At 37.8% G+C, this 14,659-nt stretch overlaps 1 protein-coding gene and 3 long non-coding RNA genes across 5 annotated transcripts in view; 2 read left to right on the plus strand and 2 right to left on the minus strand.

The window, feature by feature from the left end:
* The window catches only part of LOC125962137 (uncharacterized), a 188,379-nt gene that overhangs the window by 161,447 nt on the left and 12,273 nt on the right, over nucleotides 1-14,659 (plus strand). The gene's annotated exons all lie outside the window — the stretch shown is intronic.
* Nucleotides 1-14,659, plus strand: part of LOC101270020 (flavin-containing monooxygenase 5) — a 28,973-nt gene that overhangs the window by 7,276 nt on the left and 7,038 nt on the right. For both annotated transcript variants that reach the window (XM_004285810.3, XM_049702251.1), the window contains exons 3-7: nucleotides 3,232-3,420; nucleotides 5,382-5,544; nucleotides 7,092-7,234; nucleotides 9,990-10,189; nucleotides 13,344-13,696. In XM_004285810.3, the coding sequence (XP_004285858.2) occupies nucleotides 3,232-3,420; nucleotides 5,382-5,544; nucleotides 7,092-7,234; nucleotides 9,990-10,189; nucleotides 13,344-13,696 (1,048 nt within the window). The remainder of the gene's footprint in view (nucleotides 1-3,231; nucleotides 3,421-5,381; nucleotides 5,545-7,091; nucleotides 7,235-9,989; nucleotides 10,190-13,343; nucleotides 13,697-14,659) is intronic.
* LOC117198779 (uncharacterized) lies at nucleotides 617-7,084 on the minus strand. Its single transcript, XR_004480027.2, has 2 exons — nucleotides 6,227-7,084; nucleotides 617-907 (listed from the first exon to the last, which is right to left on the minus strand). It is a non-coding gene; the product is annotated as an uncharacterized LOC117198779 (long non-coding RNA).
* LOC125962134 (uncharacterized) overlaps nucleotides 8,230-14,659 on the minus strand; it is a 32,178-nt gene continuing 25,748 nt past the window's right edge. Inside the window, exons 2-3 of the long non-coding RNA XR_007473601.1 lie at nucleotides 13,291-13,537; nucleotides 8,230-9,681 (exon numbers count right to left, since the gene is read on the minus strand). This is a non-coding gene — a long non-coding RNA (uncharacterized LOC125962134). The remainder of the gene's footprint in view (nucleotides 9,682-13,290; nucleotides 13,538-14,659) is intronic.

A 14,659-nucleotide genomic window follows, 5' to 3' on the forward strand; every position in this document is an offset into this window, starting at 1 on the left:
CAAAGGTAGATTGGGATAGATTGTGAAATATGCTGAGTTTCAAAATAAGAAATTTGCTTTTCCAAATGGAATCAGTTGAAGCCATTAAGCAGTAGGGTGACAGGATCTGCTTTGAATTTAGCAGGATACTTAAGGAGTGGTGTGGAAGGTAAATTCTTCATCATATTGAGATAACATAATTTTCTAAACCCTTTTCCTATTGGGGGAGGGGGCATTTTAAGTGGTTTCTAATTAACAGATATTTTAAATACTATAAAATTAATATCTCTATGCATTTGGTTTTATATTATTTTGCAATTTTCCTTACAACAAATTTTTGTGAATAAGATTAAAATATCTTATTCAACTGTTTTTAAATGAACTTTGATGTATTTCATTTGTTTGTTATGCATTATGTAAATTTACTTCCTTTTTCTATATGCACCTTTCTCAATATAATTCAACATACATCTATTAAATATCTACTAAGTGCTATTTATAATTTTATATGCTGTGGGAAAGAGCATGAATACAAGTAAAGGGGCCTACAATCTAGTTGGGGAGATAAGGAATAGACTATAAGACATTATGGAGGTCTTTGAATCCTAAGCTGAAAAATACACACTAGAGAAAATGGGGCAGCATCCAAAATTTTAATTAGGGCAGAGATACAACCATACCCTAGAAAGAACACTTTGGTTGAAATAGGTAGGATAGATTGGAAGAGACTTGTAAAAACACCATTAGCAGCCAAAGGGAATGAGATCTTGAAGTATGGGGCAGAGAAATGGGAATGATCAATTCAGGATTCTGAAACTGAAAAATTCTTCTCTAAAAATGGGAGGAAAATCATCTCTAATGTGGGCAAAGCCAGTGAACACTCTCCTTTGTGGCCATTCAATGTTCAGTAACATCCATATATCTTTTTCTGGAATAAAAAGAGAAGAGGGGGAAATTGGTTAAGGTAATTTTCCATAATCAAAACAATTTTTAAAAAATATAATAGAGTTGAAAAGTCATGGTTTGTGATATCTCAGTGACAGACTAATATAACAATCTGGGTAGATACTGCTTTATGTTATGTGATCACTACAACAACCCCATGAGGTAGTTAGTAGAAGTTTTTGAGGAAGCAAAGAAGTTAACCTTGATGGGGAAAGAACAGTGAACTGGGGTTTGATATCAGCTAGAGCAATGCTTCTCTGCTTTCAGATGCATCTGAAACACTTGAGGATCTTGTTAAAAGGCAGATTCCGATTCAGTAGGTCTGGGATGGGGCCTAAGATTCTGCATTTCTATCAATCTTCCAAGTGATGCCCCTGCTGCTAGTCCACAGATCCTACTTTAGGTAGCAAGGATCTGGAGCAGTGGTTCTCAAAATTACAGTGAATTTTGTTGGGCATTAAATGGTTCTGAGACCAATTCCAATGTGTGTGTGTGTGTGTGCGTGGGTGGTGGGTGGTCCCCAGACACCAGCAAACAATTCTCAAACACTAACAGGATGTCCAAGGATTCAACTCAATTCTGATGCCTATCTAACCAGAGACAGCGTCAGATTCCACAGATCGAGGGCTCAGTCCCTCAACCCCACTTTAGACACCAGTCATAAGTCCTGGTTATTACCTGGGCTTCTGACCAACCAGCTACAGATTGGAGGTTCCAATGACCCCCTCCTTGGATTTGGACTTCAGATGCCAGTCTCATGTCCAGGTTGTTTTTTACCTATACTTCTGACCAACTGACTATAAATCAGAAATTCCCATGACCACCCCCACCCCCACCCCTTGGGTTTGATTAATTTGCTCACAGAACACAGGAAACCCATTTACTCACTAGGTTACCGGTTTGTTGTAAAAGAATATAATTTAGGAACAGGCAAATGAAAGAGATACATAGGGAAAAGGACACTGAGCTTCCATGCGCTCTCCAGGCACACCGCTCTCCCCTAATCTCTTTGGTTCACCAACCTGGAAGCTCCCTGAACCCCACTCTTTTAGGTTATTATAGAGGCTTCATGACATAGGCATGATTGATGATATCACTGGGCATTGGTTATTGATTCAACTTCCAGCCCCTGTCCCCTCCCCAGAGATCAGGGGCTAGGCAACTGAAAGTTACAACCCTCTAATTACAGGGTTTGCTCCATTGGTAACCAGCCCCCATCCTTAGCTGCTTTCTAAAAGTCAGCATATTAACATAACAAAGGGTACTTTTCATCACTCTCAACACTTCGGAAATTAGGAGAGTTCTGGGAGCTCTGAGCTAGGAACTGTGGAGAAAGACCAAATATATACGAGAAATATATTTTGACCATCTGGATGACCAAATATATATTTCCTATAAATCACAATATTGCAGGCATTTAGCTTACTTCATTTTTATGTTATAAATAATGCTATCATTAACATCCTTTAACATAAATCTTTGTCTACACTGCTGAATCTTTCTTTAAAAGGCTAAGTTGCAAGGATTTCATATTCTTGTCACATTGCTGTCCAGAAAACATTGTACTAAGATCTCATTTCACCTCATTTTTGCTAACACTGAGTAATTGTCTTTTAATTTAGTAAAAACGAGGTAAAATGAGAACACATAGTGGACAGGATGTAAGTTAGTACAGTGTTTCCTGGAGAACAATGTGGCAAGCGTATGAAACTTTTGAAACTTCCCTAGGCTTTGAAATATATATACTATTTAAAAGACTATTACTCAGATGGTCAGTCTCACTTGGAGTCTTATGTCATGGCAATCAGGTGACAGCTGGGACTGGACGTGTGCTATGACCCCTCTGCTCACATATTTAGAACGTCAGCTGGGATACCTAGAACTTCTGGGGGCTGGCTGCACATCTCTCTATCCCAAACATGCTCTTCATGTGGCTAGCTCAGGCTTCTTCACAGGATGGTGGTCTCAAGGTAGCTGGACATCTTACGTGGCTGCTGATTTCCACCAGAGCAAGCTTTCTAAGAGACCCAGACAGAAGCTGCAAGACTACCTATCACTTAGTCTTGGAAGCCATTCAGTATCATTCCAACTGCATGCTGTTGGTCAAAAGCAAGCCATGAAGACAACTTAGATTCAAGGGGAAGAGACTGCACGAGGGCACAAATACTGGGAGATGTGAAGGGTTGTGGGGAGGGGACTTTTTTTAATTGGTATTTCTTTCAGAAAACATTTTCAAATGTTTCTTGGCTGTTTATAAACCATGACCTTAATTCTCAAGTTGCCATGAATGCTTTTTACTTACTGCAGGAAGAACCTGAAGAAGGGAGGGCCAGTATTTACAAGTCAGTGGTCATCAACACTTCTAAGGAGATGATGTGCTTCAGTGACTACCCCGTCCCAGATCACTATCCTAACTTCATGCACAACGCCCAGGTCCTGGAGTATTTCAGGATGTATGCCAAAGAATTTGACCTTCTAAAGTACATTCGGTTTAAGGTAGGGAATTTCGTGGGTATCTCTGTGTTCGGAGTTTCAAGTAAATGAATAACTGTTCTCATTTACCAGTGCTTATGTATAGATTGGTTTGATATGCTCATGTATCTATCCTATCCAGACAGATTCTACTCTATGTCTTCTCTATGTCTGAAAATATTCATGGAAAGGTCCCTCTTCTATGTATTTTGACTGCAGATCCAGGAAGCCACCTTCATTTCATTGCCTTCATTCTATATCATTTGATTACAATAAAACAATGAAGGGAACTGACAGGCATGGGAACTTCAAAACCTTCTGTTTCCACAACTTGCTGCTTAGCCCTTTTATACTTTCTGAAGTACTTTCCAGTGCATTATTTATGTGATCACAACAACCCAGTGAAGTAGGTATTGAAAAGTTATGAGGGAACAAATAAGTTAACTCTGGTGTAGAGGGAGGAACACTGAATTGGGAAGCAAAAACTTGAATTCTAGTCTTTGCTCTACCACTAATCAACTTGTGACTTCAGACAAGTAAGTTCCTCAATGCCGATGTGTCTTAAGTTTATTTGTAAAACAAGATGCCTGTACTAGATCACTTCACTGGTTCCTTCATGCTGTAAAGTCTTCTGTGATATTCCTATCATTCTAAACCATGACCATAAAAGAATCAATACTTCTGACAGCTGGCAAAAAGCCCAAATCTTCTACCTTCTGATCATTCTACTAAATCATGCCTTTTTCTGTTTAATGACAAAATTAAAATGGCAATATCCAGTGACGACTTCCAAAGTCAGTCATTTACAGCCTAGTGGTCCTTCTCTTCACTTCTTTAAACACTTATTGTGTTTAAACACTTTAAACAAACAGGTTTGTTACCATACTAAGCAGTGAAGACAGAAAAAAAAAAAACAAAACAGTGATTTCACAGTCTAGTTAAGGAGATAGAAAAATGAAGAGAAATTTCATTGTAAACATAATTATAAAAATAAAGAGTTAGAGTGATAAATGCCACTGAAATCTATACATTGCAGCTCAGAGGAGGGACACAGCCCATCAGGGCATGAGGCATCAGACACCAGGGAAGTTTTCTTAGAGGAGATAATACCAAGCTAAATGTTGAAGGGTGAGTTTCTCCAAATGAAGAAAGAGTAAAAGGATTATTCAGGCAGAAGCACCAGCCTGTGTAAAAGTAAGAACATGATAGAGAGGAACTATAAGTAGTATATGATGTCTCAGGTATACAAGAGGGGTATCTCTATTAGTCAACCAAGACATTATGGCATAAACCCTAGAAGCACATAGAACACATTCCTAATGTTTCCTTAACCTGGGTAGAGTAACCTATATTTATTATTATTTTTTAAAGCTAAAAATTGTGCCACTGACTATCCCATCTCACACCTTCTTTCTTTATAGTTACTTGTAAAATGGGCATTTATGGGAGTCAGAGAGGTTCATTTACATAAAATATGAGTCACTGAGATGTTTTTCTACTCTGTTAGGAAAGGGAGCCCTCTAGCTCAGTCACAAGTTTAAGGCCAGACAGTGAGAACAGGACTTGCGGTAAGAAGGCATCAGAGGGTCTCAGGATATCTGGGGGTATGGGGAGGAATAGGCATTTAGTGCATGGAGTGTCTCAGAAGCACAAGAGAAGCCCAAACTTTATTCAAGTATCACATTGCCCTAGGGTATGGTCCAGAGAACTAGTAATTTGCACTTCTCTAGAAGCAGAGGAGAGTGCAACATTAGTCTGCCAACTCTGTTTTATTTAGCTTGCCTCATGGAAGTTTTCTCACTCTGACCACAGCCCCAAACAAAAAAGTTCTGATTTGTGGAGTATGAAAATCAAATACCCCTGCATGAGCCTGTTATGTGGTATCAGCCGTTTGTTTACCCTCTGCAAGGAGAGTCCTGTCAGGGAAGATGTCCACTATATAGGCTGTGGTTATAGTGCCCTGTGGCTACCCCTTTTCTTTTCAGACCACCGTGTGCAGTGTGAAGAAGCAGCCTGATTTCTCCACTTCAGGCCAATGGGAGGTGGTCACGGTATCTGAAGGGAAAAAGGAGGTGAATGTCTTCGATGGAGTTATGGTTTGCACTGGCCATCACACCAATGCTCACTTACCCTTGGAAAGCTTCCCTGGTAAGTAGCCTACAAGGAAGGAAGACACTTGAACTATGCCTGTGACCTGATCCCTAAAGAATGGGAAGAATGTGGTCTGAGTGTTTCCTATCTTGGGATGAAATAAAGCTTATCCTAATTCTGCATATTCTTCTGAAAGGTGATGGGGTAACTTGTATTAACGCTATTTAGGAGGTAGAGATACCAGTAATTTGGGGGACTAGAGGAAAATTAGAAGGCTCTATATTTAGTTTTACAATAATTTTAGTTTTTTAAGGATAAAAGTTGATCTGCATTAGATTGAATGACAGAATTTTTCTTCTTAATTTTTGTTGGAGTATAGTTGATTTATAATGTTGTGTTAGTTTCTGCTGTACAGCAAAGTGAGTCAGTTATTCATATAAATATATCCACTCGTTTTTAGATTCTCTTCTCATATAGGTCATTACAGAGTACTGAGATGAGTTCCCTGTGCTATACAGTAGGTATTTATCAGTTACCTATTTTATATATAGTAGTGTGTATATGTCAATCCCAGTCTACCAGTTAATCCCTCCCCCACACCTTTCCCCCCTGGTAACCATAAGTTTGTTTTCTACATCTGTGAGTCTATTTCTGTTTTTTAAATAAGTTCATTTGTACCATTTTTTTTAGATTCCACATATAAGCGATATCATATGATATTTGTCTTCCTCTGACTTACTTCACTCAGTATGACAATCTCTAGGTCCATCTATGTTGCTGCAAATGACAGTATTTTGTTCTTTTTTATCGCTGAGTAATATTCCATTGTATATATTTACCATGTCTTCTTCAACCTGAATGAGGGCTTTTTTAGCAATTGAGGAAACAGAAATATTGAGTTTCTAAGGAAGAAAATAAAGCTTAAAGAAAGAGCTTAATTAACAGTCTTTGACCTGGATTTTCATTCTTTGGGGAAAAAAGCACTCTATGTATACTTTAGAGTATATAAGAATATATGTACTCCAATTGGAATGGAAGTAGGTATTTACAGATGATGAAAAGAGGGGGTGGGGGATGGGCAAAATAGGTGAAGAGGATTAAGAGATACAAGCTACCAGTTATAAAATAAATCAGTCTCAGTGCTGTAATATACAGCACAAGGAATATAGTCAAAAGACTGTAATATTGTAATAACTTTGTAAGTTGCATAATCTATATAAATATCAAGTTACTATGTTGTACATCAGAAACTGATATAATATTATGTCAACTATACTTCAATAAAAGAAAAATAAACAGGATGAAAAGACAAAAGAGAATGGAGGTTTTCTGAAGCAGTTTGGATTTGTGAGTCCACAGGTCCAAAATACTAACAGATCCTGAGTTAAGCAGACTACTTATGATAAGGAAATCACAAGGTTCCACTCTTAGGCTATGGGAAAAGGAAACAGGCAAAATATTCAGAAAGGCAACAGTGCACCTGAGTAAAAGCAGAACATATGGAGAATATATGCATAAACTCTACACACTGCAAAAAAGTGAATGATTTAACAAATTATATCAGATAAACCATCACCCAATAATTATTTTCCCTTCTCTTGTAGGAATTGAGAAGTTCAAAGGACAGTACTTCCATAGTCGAGATTATAAGAATTCAGAGAGTTTCACTGGAAAGAGAGTCATTATAATTGGCATTGGGAATTCTGGAAGCGATCTGGCTGTGGAAATTAGCCACACAGCCAAGCAGGTTTGAATTAGTAAATTATTTACTTTGCTTCACCAAGGAAGCTGCAGGTGGACCCAGCAGAGTGTACGGATACCTGCACACAGCCCATCAGTGCCAATGGCAAATGCAGGGCTTGGTTTCACTGCCTCAGTTGGCAACATTTTGACTGATGATGTGATGGAGCCAAGGTTAAAAGTTAGATTCCCATGATTCACTTGGCCTCACACTAAGGAATTTGGTCATGACCACAAACTGTGCTCATAATCTCACTCAGCTGTCTCTTCAGAGTGTGCTTCTGGCTCTGAAGAAGACCAGGTGATTGCTGGGAGAGCTTGTTAGAATGCAGCATTCAGAGTGTGGATCACCTGTTGGCCAGTAGAAGTGATAATGCTCTTATCTGAAGGAGAGTGTACTCAGTCATTGAAAGCTTTTCACTAATAGGATGTTGGAGGAATTTTCCTCTTCACTCTTCATCACTTCCCAAATGGAAAAAAGAAGTCTAATCCTTCTAGAGACAACATGGGTATCAGTATGAAAAGCATCCACATTGTAGCACATGCAAGCAGCTCTCCCCAGCCTTTGCATACCATTAGGTAACACAGAATAACATTCACACTAAAGCAATTTCTATGTCCTTGAGGTTTTTTGGTTTGTTTGTTCTGTTTTTTGTATCATAGCTTTTGAACTGTGAGAAAAGTATCTTAATTATAAATTCCTAGAAAAAGACATCATTGATATATTTTGTTATTCACGTCTTTATTGAATCGTAACTTTGTTGGCAATAAGTAAATGCCTGGTTGTTCTTCAGTAACTTTAATTAAGCTGTGCTTCTCCACAAATTGTTTTAAAATTATTTTTTTTTAGGGTTGGCATTTATTTTTATTTATTTTTTAACCTCTTTATTGGAGTATAATTGCTTTACAGTGGTGTGTTAGTTTCTGCTGTATAACAAAGTGAATCAGCTATACATATACATATATCCCCATAACTCCTCCCTCTTGTGTCTCCCTCCCTCCCACCCTCCCTATCCCACTCCAAATAGAAGTTTAATGCCACAACTTTGTGAAATGAACTTTACCCACAAACTCCATTCAATAACACTTCTTCTCAGGTCTATCCCCATCTATCACCACAAAACTAATTTTATATATTACTCCATGAATTAATTCAACAAGCATTTATTAGGAAATAGGTATATAAACAATAAAGGGTAAAAATGTGTGTGGGTGCTATGATAAAAGAATGTACCAGGTGTGTGGTGGGGACCGAAGGCATGAGCTTTCTTTAATACCATTGGCTTGTTAAATGGTCAGTTATAGAAGAGCTGGGCCTTACAAGAACTGAGGAATTGTAAATTGCCAAAGAACAAGGCAGGAAGAGCGGGTGGAGGTAAGGTGGTTGTGTCTGAGAAAGCATTGTGACCTATGTATTATTGCCACTATTTTATACATAGAGAACTTTTTAAATGAAGCTCTGAACATTTACATTACTCATAACCTATATTTAAAAAGTTATACACACTGCACACAAAACCATTTGATTTCTAAGACTACACACAGGCTCTTTCAACGGTGACATGTAAAAGTGCTTATTTATGATAGCAGTTAAGGTCACCACGGGTGAGAATATATGTATGAAGTACATGATTATCCCTCTGTAGACAGGTCACCTTTTAACATGAGGGCTTAGACAAGAGACCATAAAACAATGTACTTATATAGCTTACAACCCTGGAAAATATCTCCAGTGAGTTTTATAATATAGAGAAAGTGATGCTTTTGCCAGGTAGTTGAATACCAAACTTTTACTACGTGGACTTTAGCCAGCAGATAACACAGAAAGACAGACCAGTTCCCTGTTGTGCTACTTGCAATCTTCAGTTTTTCCCTTAAATAAATGATGAAACATTACTTAAGCACAGACTTCAGAGTCAGTTAGACTTAGGTTGGAAATTCAGCTCTATCATTTAGTAGCTATACGATCTCAGGCAAGTTATTCATCCTCTCCATGCTTCTCATCCATAAAATGGACATAACAATACCTACTTCAAGAGGTTGTTGTATTGATCAAATAAAAATATAGATAAAGGACCTAGTACAGTGACTGACAGGTTACAATTCTCAATAAAAGGAAGTGATGCTGATGATAGGCTGGGGACTAAAGGATGTATATGCTCTACCTCCCACCTTGGAGAAAACACATTTGGAAAGATAAAAGATAAGAATATATAATATTAAATATCAATATAAATGATACGATTTTTCTAATACTGCAAACAATGTCAAAGGCAAAAAAAAGACAGAAGATTTCAGATCAAATGATGTCCAGTTGCTTTCAGCTTTACTGTTCCATGATTTTAAATGAGTTGGACAGGTGACAAGTGCTAGAGAAGTTCAGAAGATGGAGAGAAAGTTATCAGCCAGAACAGTCAGTGGTATCTTCATGGAGGAGGCAGACTTGATCTGGATCTGAAAAATGAATAGGCTTTGGAGAATGAAGGGGAGAGGGGGCTTTTCAGGGAGGCATAATGACATTAAACAGAAATGCACTGGTGGTTGGGAGCAAGACATAGTCTTGGTCAGTGACTACACCAATTTAATTGTAAGCTTAGTGTTTGAGAAGAAAATGGCAGGAAATTTAAAAATATATATATTGCCAGGGAATAAAAAGCCAGACTAATGAGTTTGGAGTTCATCTTGAAGAAACTGGGTTCCCATTCCTTCAGAGAAATGAGTCAGAGAACGGCAAAAACAAACATTCTTTCCCCGTGCCTCAGGTTTTCCTCAGCACCAGAAGAGGGGCTTGGATCTTCAATCGTGTCGGAGACCATGGATATCCTGCTGATGTGTTATTCTCTTCTCGATTTCAATATTTTATGAGGAAGATTTGTGGTCAATCATTAGCAAATATATTTTTGGAAAAAAAGATGAACCAAAGGTTTGATCATGAAATGTTTGGCCTGAAGCCTAAACACAGGTATGTTCCCAGGCTGGGAGGTGGGCAGTAACAGTCAACGCAAAGAATAAGGACTGTTCCCATAGGCTAATAGTACGGTTACCTCTATGTTTACATTAAGCAAGTCCACAGAATCTGAGATTAGATTTCTACCTTTCCCCCACAGAAGTCCAAGATCTACTGGTCTGTAATTTTCAGGCTATAATTCTCCTTGGCATTAACCATTTTATCATTCCCCGAGGTACCAGTTCTTTTTACATGATGCCCAATAGCAACAACAAAATGGTAGTAGCGGGCAATGCATCATTCATTCATTCATTCATCCAACAAACAACTGAGCATCTGTTATGAGCCAAGCATTATACTGGCATGAGAATACTGAGACTAAAGACCTAATAGTAATAGTAATACTAATAACAGTGTACCTTTTTGAGGACTTAATATAAGACAAGCACGGTTTTAAATGAGTTACACGCATTATCTCATTTAATCCTCACAACAGCTCTATAGGTTGGTACTATTTTGATCTCCATTTTGCAGATATAAAAACTGACACTTAGAGAACCTAATTTGCCCAAGATCACACAAGTAATAAATGACAGACTTGAGAAATGGATATTTCCTTTAATACTCTAACAAGAAGATAGACAATAGAATATGATAAAGAAATGCATGGAGTGCTATGAGAGTATGAAAGATAGGAGTTCTCACACAGCCTAGAAGGTAGACTGTGAGCGTTTCTAGAAGCTGATTTTAAATGCTGTTTTCCCCTCCAGCTTTTAATTTTTTTAATGTTTAGATTTAATTGCTATAAAATAGTAAGTACAATGAGCACCCATATACCCTTCACTTAGATTCATCTATTATTAACGGTTTACTATATTTGCTTTTTCCCTCTCCCTCTCTCTGGAGATAGATAGATACACACATATATAGCTTCCATATATACATACATATAGTCATAAATTTTTTCTGAAACATTTGAGAGTAAGCTGCAGTCAATACAACACTTTGCCCTACATTCTTTAGCATATATTGCCTAAGAAAAAGGGCATTCTTCTACATAAACATAATTATCACACTTAGTAAATTTAACATTGATAAAATACCGTTATCTAATATAATGCATATTCAAATTTTCCAAATTGTTTCAATAATATTTGTAGCTTATTTATTTATTTGTTTGGCCACACTGCATTGCTTAAAGTTTGCAGTCCTAACACTGGAACGCCAGGGAATTTCCTGTAGCTTTTATAGTTTTAAATCCAGGGTCCTGTCAGGTATTACACCATTGTATTTAGTTGTCATACCTCTTTAATCTCTCTTAATCTGAAATAAATCTCCATTTTCTTGACATGGGTTTTTTTTTTTTTAAGAATTCAAGCCATTTGTTTTGCAGAAAGTCTCTAAATTTGGACTTTCATAGCTGTTCTTCCTTTATTATATTTAGGTTAAACAATTTTGGTGTGAATATCCATAGGTTATGTTGTGCCTTCTTGGAGGATCACATCAGGAGCCATATGATAGCAGTTTATTGCATATTAATGATGTAAAATTTGACAACTTGGATTAGGTGGTCTACCAGGTTTCTCTTTTGTAAAGATTTTTTTTCCTTTGAAACTAACCAGTGGGGTGATACTTTGAGACTGTGTTCCCCAAACTTTCAGCCATTTATTTCACCCAATTATGGAAACTGTAGCATCCATAACTTTGGTGATCACAAAATAAATTGAGGCTTTATAGAATAATAAGATATAGTCAAACAAACAGGGTAAGGAAGTAGCATTCTAATTATAAATACAAGGTCTTGGAATAGCAAAAAATACATTATGCTCTGAGACCTGAACATAGTTCGGTTTGGCTGGACTACAGGCAAAGATGGAAGAGTGACTGAGTACATCTCCTGGTTCACTGGGCAGATATATGAAAATATTTGTATGCTCTGCTAAATAAAAAGTTTAGAATGAAGACAGCCCACAGCCACTGAAAGATTTTAAGCAGGTGAGTGACACAATAATAAACACATTTTGGAACAATCACTCCAAAAATGATTTAGAAGATAGACTGAAAGGGGATGGAGCAGGAGGCACTAGAGACAGCTGTAATGGCCCACGTGAAACAGCACAAGTAAAACTATTCTGGGGGTGTTAAGAGGAGAAAGCGTGGCCTTGGTGACCAGATGTAAGACTCACAGTTTTGTGGCTTGGGCCACAAAATGTGGATGGTGGTACTGTTAGTGAACAGGAGTAAGTTTGGAGAGAAAGATGAAATGATGAGGTTGGAATGAGAACAGAATCTGTACCTAAAGGTTTGTGTCAAAGAATTACTAAATGCAGCAAACCAGTAATACTGTTTAAACATATCTTGTTCCTAAGAAGAGGCCAGCTATGTCTGAACATGATGGGCTGAGGATTCTCAGAGCTGTTAACACAGGGTCCAGGATTCACACTGCTTTTAGAAAGGTCCAAGATTCTGCACCTTATCCTATGTTATTTCAAGGAAACACTACTTACCATGCCTAGAGTATCTCAAGGGAGTTCATAAAAAAACATTTGATATAAATCCTAAAATCCTAGGCTGTGTGACCTTGGGCAAGCCACTTAACTTCTTCAGGCCTCAGTTTCCTCGTCTATAAGACCTGGATAATGACAACTGTCCTGCCTCCTTCAGTGGGTTTGCGTGAGACTCAAATATGTTAATGTATGTAAAAACAGTTTATAACTGTAAGTCACTATACACATGCAATTTATTATATCTTTTGGAAAATGATGGTCCAAGCCTGGCTCTTGGGCCTTTGAAGAGGAAAAGGGACTCAACAGAATGCTGAAAGTCCAGTTCTGCAGATTTCTTGACATATGGGTAGAAGCTACTAGACTGTGGCCTTATATCACTGAGAGCATTATTAGTCCTTGAGAAACCAGGCACGTACTCATCAAATAAAACAATCCTTCCCTCACTTCTCCAACAGCTTCTCTTTCAATGCCATCCAGGGTCCAACTTTTACTCTGAGATCCTTACCTTTATCAAGCTGGTATACATTAGACCTTTCCCAAATTTCATGAATAAAGGGAGACTATTGGCATATTGATTAACCACCTCAATCAAAATAGAATTTTACTTACATGGTAATGATCTCTCTCTCTCATGATCTCTCCTTCTTTATCATCATTCACAGAGTTCTGAGTCAGCATCCAACGGTAAATGACTTTCTGCCAAACTGTATAATTTCTGGCTTGGTGAAGGTGAAATCAAACGTGAAGGAATTCACAGAGACAGCGGCCATATTTGAGGATGGCTCCAGGGAGGATGACATTGATGCTGTTATCTTTGCCACAGGCTATAGCTTTGCCTTTCCTTTTCTTGAAGATTCTGTCAAAGTAGTCAAAAACAAGATATCCCTGTATAAAAAGGTCTTCCCGCCTAACCTAGAAAAGCCAACTCTTGCAATCATAGGCTTGATCCAGCCCTTGGGTGCCATTATGCCCATTTCAGAGCTCCAAGGACGCTGGGTCACTCAAGTATTTAAAGGTAAGTGACCATGCAAGATGACTACCGAATTACTTAGTGGTTTGTTTAAGTATGTTTATGTTCTTGCTTATAAATAGCTGAGACAGCATGTATGATTGTAACAGTGCCTGGTACAAAATTAGTGCTCAAAAATTAATTTTTGAGGGAATATAAGGTAGTAACTTATAACCATGGACATATAGCAGAATCTACTAGGAAGTTTTCCAAAAATAGGCATACTTTGCCTGGTGGTGTTTATTTAATAAGTCTCAAGTGGGGCTTACATAAAATTGTTGAGAAAATATTCCCCAGGTGATTCACACATGCACTCCAGATTAAAATCCACTCATCTAGATTTTAGACAACTGATACATATTTGTGAAGCAAAAGAATTTAATCTTCTTTCATTATAGTTAGAGAAAGTCACATATAGAAGTGCTGTGATTTCATTTCAGACAAAAATTAAGAGCTGGTTAAAGACTAGTCCAGAATGAAGAAGATTCAGCCACTCAAAGTCTTACTTTCCCCCCTTTATATTCCCTCTTTCAGAAAGTTTTGGCTAGGAAAACATGAGAAAAAACTTTGGGGTTTGGGATAGTAGGCTCAATATGAATCAAAAGAATGATGTGGCTTCCAAAAGACTTAACTATATCTGGCATTATTAAAAAAACATAATGTCCTGGAATTTACAACTGTTCTTCCTTGAACTGGTCAGACCACACCCAAAGATATTTTAAAAGTGAGTCTGGAGTACATTAAAAGGAGAGAGACAAGAGTGGTTAAGGGGTTTGAAAATGTGCCATTTGAAGTACAGCTAAAGGAGCTGGAGAGGTTTGGCCTGGAGAGGATAAGATTTAGGGGAGATATGGAAGTTCCCTTTGGATACCTGAATAGATGCCCCATGGCAGAAGGTTTTTTATATTTGCTTACTATCACTTCAAAGGGTTGAACTAGAAACAAGGAGTGAAACTTTGAGGGTTTGCA

The sequence above is a fragment of the Orcinus orca genome, chromosome 1 (assembly GCF_937001465.1).
Source record: "Orcinus orca chromosome 1, mOrcOrc1.1, whole genome shotgun sequence".
NCBI classification, from domain to species: Eukaryota; Metazoa; Chordata; class Mammalia; order Artiodactyla; family Delphinidae; genus Orcinus; species Orcinus orca.